At 39.3% G+C, this 13,746-nt stretch overlaps 1 protein-coding gene across 1 annotated transcript in view; it reads left to right on the plus strand.

Moving 5' to 3' along the window:
* Positions 1–13,746, plus strand: part of TAF4B (TAF4b RNA polymerase II, TATA box binding protein (TBP)-associated factor, 105kDa) — a 158,398-nt gene that overhangs the window by 10,594 nt on the left and 134,058 nt on the right. The window contains exons 2-3 of the mRNA XM_006835034.1: positions 6,818–6,963; positions 8,746–8,853. Coding sequence (XP_006835097.1) covers positions 6,818–6,963; positions 8,746–8,853 — 254 coding nt within the window. The remainder of the gene's footprint in view (positions 1–6,817; positions 6,964–8,745; positions 8,854–13,746) is intronic.

Consider the following 13,746-nt stretch of genomic DNA (forward strand, 5'->3'; position numbering starts at 1 on the left):
GATCCTTGGTTTCTGCCCTGCTTTTGCAATGATACAAAGCTCTTTGAGGGCTGGTGATAAATGCCTAAAGGGTATGCCACTCCACCATAACCCTCAGCTTGAAGGTGCTCAGCACTAGCTCTGTGGGCTAGCAAACCTAGGTCTACCAATTGAGTGCCTGGAGGAAGCCTCCTGCTGGAAGGCACTCAGCTTTACTTGCTAAATGGGTCAGGAAGCTTATCACCTTGTGCTCTAGCTGTTGGTTCTCTTGCTACTGCTCCTCCTCTGCCACTCCTCTGGTCTTAGCTTTATGTCCCTGGATTAAAGAGGTTCAGTGTGCAGGAACCTAAGGATCAAGGGACACGCCCCACTTCTGACTCATCTTTCTTGGTGATAGTTAGATTTCTCATTCTTTTGACTCAACTTCTGAGATGGTTTATTTTATACCCAGCAGGATGGCAAAATTGACCAATCCCCACAAGAGATACAAGTTTTTACAATCACCATTACCCTTCTAACTGTCACTCACCGCTGACTCATAGAATCCTCTCAGCATCTTACCCAGACATATCAGGAAAAAGTCATTTGATGGGAGTTACAAAGACTATGAATAAAAAAGACATTAAATAATTCAGTGTACTGTTATTTATGGTGGAGAAACCTCCACAAAAGAAAGCACTTCAAATACCTTTAGAAATTATTTTGTTACTGAGGATTTGGTGAAGAAACCCTAGTACACTGTAAGCACTGGGCTGTAACCACAAGGTCAGCAGTTCAAACCCACCAGCTACTCCATGAGGGAAAGATGAGGCTTTTTGCTCTCATGAAGATATACAGCCTTGAAAACATATAGGATTGTTACGCTTCAGAATTGACCATGTTGGTTTTGTTTTTGGAGGAGGTTGAGCTGCAGTGGTTTGGGTTTGGGGAGGTGGTGGGGATGTGCTTTGAAGAGGCCTCTTTGGGAATTTCTGCTGATTGGTAACAGAAGAGCACAATAACACATTGGTATGGTCACTGAGTGCAGAACAAGATAGCCACATGAAACTAATAGTAGTAGTTGAAGAATGAAATGGAAGCACTGCTTTATTTTAAAGATTATGAATCTTAAATGTTCTATTTTATGTAATAAGAATTAGCACCTGACTGCTCAGAGATCCAAGAAGAAAGAAGTCTTTTAAACAAACAACTTCAACCATATCTCCATTGGTAAGAATGTTGTTTATTGGTCCAGTGGTGAGGATTGTTGTTTTCTTTACATTGAGATGTAGTCCATATGGAAGGCTATCGTTTATGATCTTCATCAGTATTTTAAGTCCTCTTCACTTTCAGCAAGCAAGGTTGTATCATCTGCTTATCACATATTGTTAATGAGTCTTCCTCCTATCCTATTTTCTTCAGTTCCCCCAGGTTGAGAAATGCTGAACAAGTTCTTCCCTTTTAGTTTTCTGACTCCAGATCTTTGCACATTTTGTTGTAATATTTGACTTTGCCTTCTCGAGCTGACCTTCGAAATTTTCTGTTCAGGTCTTGTGCCTCCTCATTTCTTCCATTTGCTTTGGCATCGCTATACTGGAGAGCAAGTTTCAGTATCTCTTTTGACATCCATTTTGATCTTCTCCTTCTTTGTCTTCTTAATGACCAATAAACATTCTTATCAACGGAGGAAAGATTGAATTAAAGTGTTGAAGAGCAAAGATCCAGTTTGAGGACTAATACCCAAGCCATGGTATTTTCAATAACCTCATGTGCATACGAAAGCTGGACAGTGAATAAGGAAGACCTTAGAAGAATTGATGCTTTTGAGTTATGGTGTTGGAGGAGAATTTTGAAAGTGTCATGGGCTTCCAAAAGAACCAACAGATGTGTGTTGGAAGAAGTGCATCCAGAGTGCTCCTTGGAGGCCAGGATGGCCAAACTTCATCTCTCATACTTCAGACATATTGTCAGGAGGGACCAGTTGCTGGAGAAGGATATCATGTGTGGCAAAGTGGAGGGTCAGAGAAAAAGAAGAAGACCCCCAACGTGATGGGTTGGCAAAGTGGCAGCATCAGTGGGTTCAAGCGTGGCAACAATTGTGAGGTTGCCCCTGGACTGGGCAGTGTTTCATTCTGTTGTACACAGGATCGCTATGAGTCAGTACGGACTCGATGGCACCTAACAAAAACAACAACAGCAGCTCAAAGATACTTTGTTGTTGTTGTTGTTAAGTGCCGTTGAGTCTGTTTCGACACATAGCGACCCTGAACAGGGTTTCCGAGGCTGTAAATCTTTAAGGGAGCAGATCGCCTCATCTTTCTCCCGCGGAGCAGCTGGTAGTTTCGAACTGCTGACCATGCGGTTCTCAGCCCGATTCGTAACCACTACGCTACCAGATCTCCTTTCAAAGATACTTAGCAACTCTTAATTTTCCAAGGCAATGAATACTTTTGATTTCTCCTTCAGAATTATCTCTGTGAACAGAACTTGTTTTTAAAAACAAAATCTGACCCATGTATTTTCCTAGGGATCTTGGGCTGGAAATAGAGTTTGTGGAGGAGGAACACGGTGAGCAAATGAAGGAAACTTTAGTGAAGCTCTGAAAATCATTCTGTGGGCTATTTGTGGTAATCTCACTTGTTTGTGTATGGTATTCTGCTCTTCTGTCACTGTTTTAGAGAGATGAGAATGGATTTGATGACTTTTTTATATCACAAACTGACAGTCATACTGTACAAAAGTTTGTGAAAGTTAACATGTGAAAACAGTTGAATTCCTCTTTCACAAACTCCTTCATGATGAGATGAGTGTTAAGAATAATCGAAACTCACTTGAATTTGACATAAAGTTAATTTTGAGCAGTTACTCTGTATGAACAGGGAGAGGTCATTTTGATTCCTGAGAAAGCCAATCATTGAAGAAGCTAGGTACAATGAAGCTTATGAAAGAAGTTGTTGCTGTTAAGTGCTACTGAGTCAGTTTCTGACATAGCAACCCAGTCTAAGATTTCTGAGGAGCCGCTGGTGACTTTCACCTACCGACCTTGTGGTTCTAGTGTTTATCCTATAGTGCCACACCAGGACATCAATGAAGAGAAGTGGTGGTTATGTGTGTGGACTTGCTTCTGACTCACAGCCACTCTGTATAGAGTTTCCAGGGTTGTAAATCTTTATGGGAGCACAAAGCTCATCTTTCTCCCGTGGAACCACTGGTAGTTTTGAACTGCTGACCATGAGATTAGCAGCCTGATTAGTAACTGCTACACTCCCAGTGCTCCTTAATGAAGAGAATAGGAGGGATATATGTATATAGGTGATCAACCATTGGCTGATCTTAAAATGATTGAACTCTGCCTTCCTCAGCTTTGCAGAGATCAAGTGGTATCAATTTACTTGTAGCGTAGTGGTTACGAATTGGGCTGTGAACTGCAAGGTCAGCAGTTCAAAATTACCAGCTGCTCCACGGGAGACAAAGGAGGCTTTCTGCTCCCATAAAGATTTATAGCCTCAGAAACCCTGTTCAGGGTCGCTATGGATCAGTAACTGACTCAACGACACTTAACAACAGCAACAAGTGCCATCAAGTGAGTTCCAATTCATAACGGACAGTTACCTGTCCAGTTCCTCTACAGTGCCATACCAGGACTCCTGGCGGCTAATAATCTGACCATCCACCCAGGTTGTGCTGTAGGATAAGCACAGGACTGCTAAGTGCAAGGTCAGTAGTTCATTCCCATCAGCTGCTTCCTAGAAGAAAGGTGAAGTTTTCTGTTTCAACTGCTCTTTGAAAACCCAAGTGAGTCTGAACTCACTTGAATGCACTTAACAACAAGGAGTCTGAATCTGATTTGATTGCTGTGGGTAATTTTTTCCTTTGACCCACCTGCAGCCAGGACGCTTTTTGAGATTTAAATTAGAGGATAATGCATTGACAACCATCCTGTTTTAGCAAGATAATACAAATTTACATGGCTATGGAACAGTTTCTGGAGTCCTGGTGTGGCAATGTAGGATAAGCACTGGACTGCTAACTGCAAGATTTGCAGTTCAAACCCACTAGCTGCTCCTTGGAAACCCTGTACAGGGTTGCTATGAGTCACAACCTACTGGAAGGTCCTTAACAGCAAAAGAAAATTTCATTTGCAGTTTGAATCGTTTGTTAATAATTAGTTTCCTGGAAAAGAAAACCTTAAAATCAAGGAAAGATGTCTATTATTTATTTTACTATTGAACACAAGGCATAGAATTTGCATCTACTTTGTCAAATGCCTGAAACAGCCCTGGAATGTGTTCTTTGTTTTCCTCCTGACTTTATCAAAGGTAAACAGTTTACATGATCATCAACTTTCACAGTTGTCACAGTGCTGCCGGACATTGTGAAATGGGAGATTCTCTTTTACACTTCTCAACATTTGCGCCTCTTGCTTGGGTTCCAAAGGCTGTGGAGTCAGTTAACTTGTCAATATTAGTAGCATTCTTGTGGACTAGACATCCTTTAGGAGGAAGTACTAGCATTCTGCTTTTCCTCAGAGGCTTTCTACTCCAGTACGGATTTACACCCTCGGAAACCCTGTATAGGGTCGCTATGGGTCGGAACCGACTCGACGACACTTAACAACAACAACAACATTGTGATGCTATAAGGATATATAGCTTTTAAGGTCAGTGCTTGACATTTGTTTTGGGATTTGTTAGCTGGTTCTCTCTGGTAAACTAGCAGACTTACAGTTTAGCTTGTATCGCTCCTGAAGCTGCCAGTTTCTGAAAGTGCCCTTAGCCTTGAACCTTCTTGTTGTTGTGAAATGCCTGTATAGGGTTTCCAAGGAGCAGTTGGTGAGCTTGAACAACCAACCTTGCAGTTCAAATGGCTTTGCAGTCTGGAGCATTAACTCTCAGTGCCACACCTGAACCTCCATATACTTTTAAAAATACAGTCAATTGGATCAGGAAATGGGGATAATGGTGTGCTTCTGTTTTAGTGACACCCCTGCTGGGATGAAAGTGATTTGGGCACAAGTATTCTCAGCATGCCATATCTGAAACTGTAGAAGAATAAGAGGCTCCACTCTCTTGAACATGCTTGTTTGGACTTTATCCCACTGCACAATGTAGCTTGAGGCTGGGGATGAGAAATACTGGTGGTGTGCCCTCTTGGGAAGATACCATAGTCTTAGACGAGGAACTTAGGGGAGAGAGAGAGTTTACTACACTACCTGGAATGGAGTTTCTAGTAGTTCACATGCCACAGATCTGAGTTTTAGCAGGTGAATGAAATGCTCCTTTTCCCTATATTGCAGAACAATTTAAGGAACTAGTTCTACTCCACCCTGTAGGGCTGCTTATGAGTTTAAGGCTATTCAATGGCATTGGCTTTGATTTGGGTTTTGGTTAATACAATTTCAAGAGACTATAAATGTTGTGTGTTTTGTTTCTAAGTTTTTTTTAACCCATTAAGCTTATTTCACTGGGTGAATGAGTCTATGTCGTTCCCTGGCATGGCGCTGTGGGTTAATACGTCAGACTGCAGAGTCCTTTGAACTGCAAGGACTGTGGTTCAAGCTCACCAGCTGCTCCTTGGGAACCCTATACAGGGTCGCTATGGGTTGGAATGGACTGGAGGGCACTTAACAAACAACAATTAGAAGTGGAACCCCTGCTGTGAATATTATTGTACAAACATGGTCAAGAATTTCCTAAAGCCAGAAATAATGGGTTGGAGGGCATGGAAATAGAAACCAATTTGACACAATCATGTAAAGCTAAACAAAGTGTTTGTGCCAAATTACTATCAGCAGTGTCAGGAATCCTGTTGTGCACATCTGACACTTGGCATTGTCATTCGACTTCCTATTTTCTGCCTCTTAAGGTAGCGTAGTGGCTACGAATCACGAATCCGGCTGCTAATATCATGGTCAGCAGTTTGAAACTACCAACTGTTCCGCAGGAGAAAGAAGAGGCGTTCTGCTGCAGTAAAGATTTACAGTCTCGGAAACCCTATACAGGGTCCCTGTGAATGGGAACTGACTTAATGGCACTTAACAATAACAGCACAGGGTTTCCAAGGAGCTGTGGTGAGTTTAAACCACTGACATTGCGGATCACACCAGCCTTGTGGTCCAGTGCTTACCCTACAGAGCCAGACCAGGATTCCATTCAGCCCGTTGTTATTGTTAAATGCTTAGTTACCCTGTATCCAAGGAGTAGCTAGTGGGTTTGAACTACTAACCTTGTGGATCTCAGTCCAGCGCTGATCCTACAGTGCCACACCATTCAACTCATGTTTTTGTTGTTGCTATGTGCCGTGGAGTCGGTTCCGACTCATGGTGACCCTCTATAGGGTTTCCAAGGGTGTAAATCTTTACTGGAGCAGAAAGCCTTATCCTTCTCCTGTGGAACAGCTGGTAGTTTCAAACTGCTGACCATGATGTTAGCAGCCCGATTCGTAGCCACTACGGTACCAGAGCTCATACACAACCTATAACAAGTGTAAAATAGCCATCTAATTTCATCTTTCCCAAATAGATAACTAGTCAATATATCCTATTTAGTCTCCTTTCTCACTGATCTATATTATCTCTTAGGAAGATTTAATATGACATATCCACATGAGTCTGTGTTGGTGTATCTGCTCCACTAGTCAGTTTCTATAATGTTGTGTTGTTAATGTATCATCTTAACTGGTATAATTTAATAAATATTTCTAATATTATGAAGGAAGAATGTTTTCCCTTTTTTGTAATATCTTAGCTATGTTCTTAAGATTTTCATATTTTAGGTAGTTTTGAGTAGAAATATCTTTCCATGATGACTATGTGTTGTTTATTAACTTGGGTATTTTTTTCTTTGTCTTTTGATTATAGGAACAGTTGTGATCAAAAGTAACAGTGGCCAGTTGATGTTGGTGTCTCCTCAGCAAGCTTTAACAAGAAGCGATACTACTGGTAACATAACCTCAAAGGCAGCAGTATCAGCGAATACTCAAACAATCAAAACCTGCACAATGCCGGTAATTTACCTTATTATTTTATTTTTTTCTTTGTCCTCATGATTATCTTCATATTAACGTGTACCTGTTTGCTAATAAAAATTATTCAGTGATGATTCTGCTTAGCTTTGTAAATCTTGGAATATGTTAATCTATCAAAATTTTCAGGTTTTTTTGTTTGTTGTTTGGTAATTGTTATAATAATAAAAATTTAACATCATACTCAAAGATTTTATAGTCCTCAAAGGAAGATTCAAAGAACAATTTGCATCTCTAAGTGGAAAGCAAATTAGCGTTCTGCTTCAGTTCTAATTTGTGGTAAAAATATTAATATATAGCAAAGGAGCTCTGGTAGCGTAGTGGTTACAAATTGGGCTGCGAGCCGCAAGGTCAGCAGTTCGAAACTACCAGTGGTTCCGCAGGAGAAAGATGAGGTGGTCTGCTCCCGTAAAGATTTACAGCCTCGGAAACCCTGTGTAGGGTCGCTATGAGTTGGACCCGACTCCACAGCACACAACAACAACAACAATTGTATTCAATTTGAACTATATCTTAAAAGGATTATCTTTAAAAATTTAAAGACATCTGACTAAGTTAACACTGTTAGGAAATAACTTATTTTATATACATGGCAAGGCTGGCAGTTCAGACTCGCCATCTGTTCCTTGGGAACCCTGGACAGGGTCATTTTGAGTCAGAATCAACTCAATGGCACTTAACAACAACCACAAAGTTCCCAGGTAGCTGGAGTTTATCTCATATGACAGAGTTTTTTAAAAGTAATTTTTATACATATCTTGCTTTGTTCATTTAAACAGAAAGTGCTGCATGTAGTTTAGCATTTTCTTGTTGTGGCACTGTGGATTAATGCTCTGGACTGCAAGGTTGGTTTGAACAACAAGGTCAGTAGTTCAAGCTCATCACCCACTCCTCAGAAGCCTTACACAGGGTTGCTATGAGTTGGAACCAACTCAGTGGCACTTAATAACAACAACTTGATTCCAGGTTCTCAACTAGTCATTTCCTCTGTTAGTGTGTTTGTTACTAATAGCTACTCCTTCCCTTTTCTAATTTGCGTTATATAACTAGTGTGGATTGAGAAAATAATGTTAGCAGATTTTTATTTAGTATTACATACAGGAGCCAAAGAGTAATGTTCAAGATTTTAATGCTGAATCTTGTGAAATTTATTTCTTTTGAACTTGTAGGTATATCAGATATTTATGGAATCATGTTACCCTTGTTAAAACATTACATGAATGTCAATTGGCCAGCTGATTAATTTAGGTTTATAGTATGTTGTTGTTAAGTGCTGGCTATTGAGTTGTTTCTGACTCATAATTTTCCTGTGTAGGGTTTCTGGGGAGCAGCTGGTGGATTTGAACCTCTAACCTTGTGGTTAGCAGTTCAGTTCTTATCCTGTAGTGCCACACCGGAAGTACATAAAACACCTAAGGTGATGTAGAGGCTGAAACAACACAGAATCCTGAGAGAGGGCAGTGGTGGTGGTGGATACGTGCTATGGAGTCAGTTCTGACTCATAGCGATCCTGTATAGGGTTTCCAAGGCTGTAAATCTTTATGGGGATAGAAAGTGTCATCTTTCTGCTGTGGAACCACTGGTAGTTTTGAACTGCTTGCTGATTGTATGAATCGCAGCCCAACTCGTAACCACTACACAACCAAAGCTCCTTTCTGATACAGTAAACAAAGTGTTTTAATTTTAGTTCTAACACTGATTGATTTTAAATCAATAATGGTGATGGTTATATGTTATTATTTTTTTTTTTTTCTGTCTCTCAAGAATTCTAACTCACAAATAATAAAGAAAGTGACTGTGGTACCTGTTAAAAAATTGGCACAAATAGGAACTACTGTGGTAACTACTGTTCCGAAGCCTCCTTCAGATCAAGTAAGTTACGATTTAATTTGGAGTCATGTATGCACTGCTTATCCACTTATCTTTTTTTAAAAAAATTCTTGTTTAGCTATTTTATGCCAGGTATATAAGTTACTGTGTATAGGACATTGACAAGAACAATTCAGTTTGATAGGTGTATGGTGACATTTATCAAACTGGAAACTTTTAAAGCAATGGGAAGTAAAATAAACATAGTATATTTTCTTGAAACATCTGTTTTCTTGATTACTTTAAATTAATGCAAATATATTTAATAGCTAATACGTTGCCATTACCAGAAACAGGCTAAGGGACAGTTTGACATATGCACTACTTATTTATCAGAGATTGATACCTTTGGAAGTGAAGGAGAGTAAGCAAGAGTTTGAATTGGATGCAGCCTCAGTAACTAGTAGGAAGCTTTGGAAAACATGCAGCCTATCAGAGTTTGGCTATTGTAGGCCTGCATGGTTACCTGGGTCTTAATGACATCATTGGATGTGGCCTCTCTCAGAGAAGTTATGTTGTTGGCTAAGCTGACTCTCTACAGCAAAGATAAACCCCAAAATTTATGACGACTGCCTGCTGAGAGGACTCCTAGCAGCCAGACAACATAAATCTCCTCTTGTGGTGATTCAGTATACTCTACCCTAGTAATTATTACTATTTATTGAACATTTCTTGGGCTCAACACTTTTTAAGATTTATTTTGGAGTCCTGGTGTGGCACTGTGGGTTAATGCGCCAGACTGCAAAGCTGTTTGAACTGTTTTGTTGGCTGTTCAAGCTCACCAGCAGCTCTTAGGAAACCCTATACAGGGTTGCTATGGGTCAGAACCAACTCGATGGCAGTTAACAACAGCAACGTTTATTTCATTCTTGCAGTTACTCTCTAAGGTCCATACAAGAAGCTGTACAAACCCCAAACAGAATAGATCCCAAAACAAAATAAAAATTAAAATGTGTTTAAATACATATGTATGTATTTCTTATACATATACTCATTAACAATGTATGCATTTTGTAAAGATTTAGTATATTTAGTTCTAAATTGATATATTTGGGCTGCTTAATTTTTCCTTTGATTGCTTTTCCATATAAGTGTTTCCTACTGATATTTCTTATATGGATTATTCATAACTTTGCCTAATTCTGATTGATGCATATTTTAAGTTGGCTGGTTTTGAGTTCTAGGCTAGGGAAGTAAATGATATCTTGGATTACTTCAACTAGTGAAGTTAACTTTAAATAATGTTTGTGTCCATTTTGAGGGTCAATTCAAGGTCAAATTTAGGGGTTTCAGAATTTGGAAATGAGAAAAGATGGAATTTTCTGCAATTAAATATTTGAAAAGGTAAATGTATATATTAAGACATTTTGAAATTGTTTTTCTACTAGGAGATTTTTATTTGTTTAAAATGGTTTGCAACATAGCCTGGTGTGGTAGACATAAGAACTAATTTGAAATCTTTTCCTTAGTTATTTTCTATTTGATGAAGTTGTAGCCCATTTCATTGTTAGATTGAACTCTTAACAAATATTTGGGTTTATAATGATTATTTCTAAAAGACCATCAATTGCTCTTAAGTAAGTTCATTCTAAAACAGAAGAAAATGAAAACAAGTTCACGAGAGCCAAACTATGACCTTGAATATATCCCACCTGAATTTAGAGACCATCTCAACAACAGATTTGCTGCATTAGTAACTAATGACCAAAGACCAGAAGAGTTTGGGGATGACATCAAAAATATCATACAGGAAGAAAGCAAAAGGACATTTAAAAAAAAAAAAAGGAAAGAAAGGAAAGACCAAGTAGATGTCAGAAGAGACTCTGAAATTTGGTCTTGAGTGTAGAGAAGCTAAAGCAAATGGAATAAATGGAAGAGGTGAATGAGCTGAACTGAACATTTTAGAGGGCAGTTGGAGATGACAGAGTTAAATATTATAATGAAACGTGCAAAAACCTGTAATTAGAAAACCTAAGGGGACGAACACGCTCAACACTTCTCAAGCTAAAAGAACTTAAGAAAACAGCTCAAGCTTCTAGTAATATTGAAAGATTCTAAGGAGCTCTGGTAGTGTAGTGGTTACGAATCGGGCTGCGAACCGCAAGGTCAGCAGTTCGAAACTACCAGCTATTCCAGGGGTGAAAGATGAGGCTTTCTGTTCCCGTAAAGATTTACAGCCTCAGAAACTCTGTACAGGGTCGCTATGATTTGGAACCGACTCCATGGTACATAATCACCACCACCAAGTGCAAAATATTGAGTGATGCAGAAAGCGTCAAAAGGAGATGGAAGAGAAAGAAAAAAAAAAAAAAAAAAAAAGATGCAAGGAATACAGAGAGTCACTGTACCAAAAAGAATTGGTGGGTGTTGAGTTGTTTCAAGAGATAGCATATGATCAAGAACCGATTATATCGAAGCAGGAATTTTAAGCTGCACTGAAGTCATTGAAAAACAAGAATACATTGCAATGAAACAAAATAGATTGGTTGAGTACAAAACTGATGTTCTTCTCCTATGTAAACTATCACTCAGTTTACAATAAAATCTTTAAAAAACAGGAAAAACAAAATCAGTACTCCAGGAATTAATGGGATACTAATTGAAATGGTTCAACAAACTGTTGCAGGGCTGGAGGCACTCACTTGTCTATGCTGAGAAATTTGGAAGACTTGCTGCCTGATTAAAGGATGGGAAGGGATCCATATTTGTGCTCGTTCCCCAAAAAAGGTGACCCAATGGAATGCAGAAATCATTGAATAATATCATTAATATCATATGCAAGTGAAATTTTGTTGAAGATAATTCAGTAACAGTTGCAGCAGTACATCGACAGAAAGCTGCCACAAATTCGAGCCAGATTCAGAAAAGGATATGGAACTAGGGATGTCATTGTTGACATTACTAGAGAATACCAGAAAGATTTTACTTAAACTTTATCGACTGTTCAGAGGCATTTGACTGTGTGGATTATAATAATCTGTGAATAACATTGTGAAGAGTGGGAATGCCAGACACTTAGTTGTGCTCTGGAGGACCTGTACATAGATCAAGAGGCAGTTGTTAGAACAGAATAAGGAGCTATTGAACGTTTTAAAATGAGGAAAGATGCACACCATAATTGTATCCTTTTACCATATTTACTCAATCTGTATGTTGAACAAATCACCTGAGAAGCTGGATTATATTTTTCCTTCTCAAGAAGTATATGAGAGCAGGATTGGAGGAAGACTTATTAACAATCTGTAATATTCAGATACATAACCTTGCATTCTAGAAGAGAAGAGACTTGAAATACTTAACTGATGAAGATTAAAGACTGCAGTCTTCAATATGGATTGCACCTCAATGGAAAGAAAACAAAAGTCCTCACAACTGGACCATTAAATAACATTATGATAAATGGAGAAAATATGGAAGTTGCCAAAGATATCATTTTGCTTGGATCCACAGCTAACACTTAAAGAAAGCAACAGCCTAGAAATCAACTGACATAATGTATTAGGCAAATCTGCTGACCCAAGACATAGTTTTTTCAAGTGGCTTTATACACATGCCTCAGTTGCACAATGAATATGAAAGACCAGTAATGCATGTGAATTATGGTGTTGGAGAAGAATATTGAAAGGACCATGGATTGCCATAAGAAAAAACAAATTTGTCTTGGACGAAGTGTGCCCAGATGCTTTTTAGAAAAGGAGATGGTGAGACTTTGCCTTTCACACTTCAAACATATTGTCAGGAGGGACCAGTTCCTGGAGAAGAATATCATGCTTGGTGTAAAGGATAGGGGTTAGTGAAAAGGAGGAAGACCCTCAACAAGATGAATTGACACAGTGGCAGCAACAGTACACTCAAACATAACAATTGTGAGTATGGCGCAGGACCGGGCAGTGTTTCATTCTGTTGTCCACTTGATCGCTGTGAGTTGGAACCCACTCGATGATACCTAACAACAAGAACATCAAGGAAATACCAGAAAACCTAAAATGACTGAGCTTTCAGACAGGTACAGAAATGATTCTCCTTGAAATACAGCTTTGTCTCCTAAGTTTGAATAATTCCAGTGCTTCTGTATTACTGGTTTCCACACAGATTCATATATTTTCTACCCTTTTCCACTCTTGCTTGCAGAGCATGCCTAATTAGTGCCAGTGTAGCCTTGGAAAACATGCATGTATCATGGGTGAGTCTAGATACAAGCTGAGTTATCTATTTAATAATGACAAAGCATGATTTTAAGAATAAAATTTTTCTTGGTTTTAGAGATGGAAAAGGCAAAACTCCAGACCCAGAATCATACTAAATCAGGGGTTAGCCATACCATACTTGCTGCCTTTTTTATAAATGAAGTTATACTAGCTCACAGTGATGCCCACTCATTACACATTTTCTAGAGTTGTTTTAGGACTACAAAAACAAAGATTAATAGTGCCAACAGAGACTGTATGGTTTGCAAAGTCTAAAATATTTGCTCTCTAGCCCTTTGAAAAAAGAATTTCAGACCCCTAATCTAGATATGGTAGTGTAGTGCTTACGAATCGGGCTGTGAACCTTAAGGTCAGCGGTTCGAAACTACCAGCCGCTCCGCGGGAGAAAGATGAGGCTTTCTACTCCCGTAAAGATTACACCCTTGGAAACCCCGTACAGGGTCGCTATGGGTCGGACCCGACTTGATGGCACTTAACAACAGCAACAACAATCTAGATATGTAGTCCTGTTGTGGTGCTGTGGATTAATGCGCCAGACTGCAAAGCCGTTTGAACTACAAGGTTGTTGGTTCAAGCTTACCAGTTGCTCCTTGGAAACCCTATACAGGGTCGCTATGAGTCAGAACTGACTCGATGTCACGTAACAACAACAACAACAACAATCTAGATATGGGAGTCCTGGTGTGGT

The sequence above is a fragment of the Chrysochloris asiatica genome, unplaced genomic scaffold (genome assembly GCF_000296735.1).
Source record: "Chrysochloris asiatica unplaced genomic scaffold, ChrAsi1.0 scaffold00015, whole genome shotgun sequence".
In the NCBI taxonomy this organism is placed as follows: Eukaryota; Metazoa; Chordata; class Mammalia; order Afrosoricida; family Chrysochloridae; genus Chrysochloris; species Chrysochloris asiatica.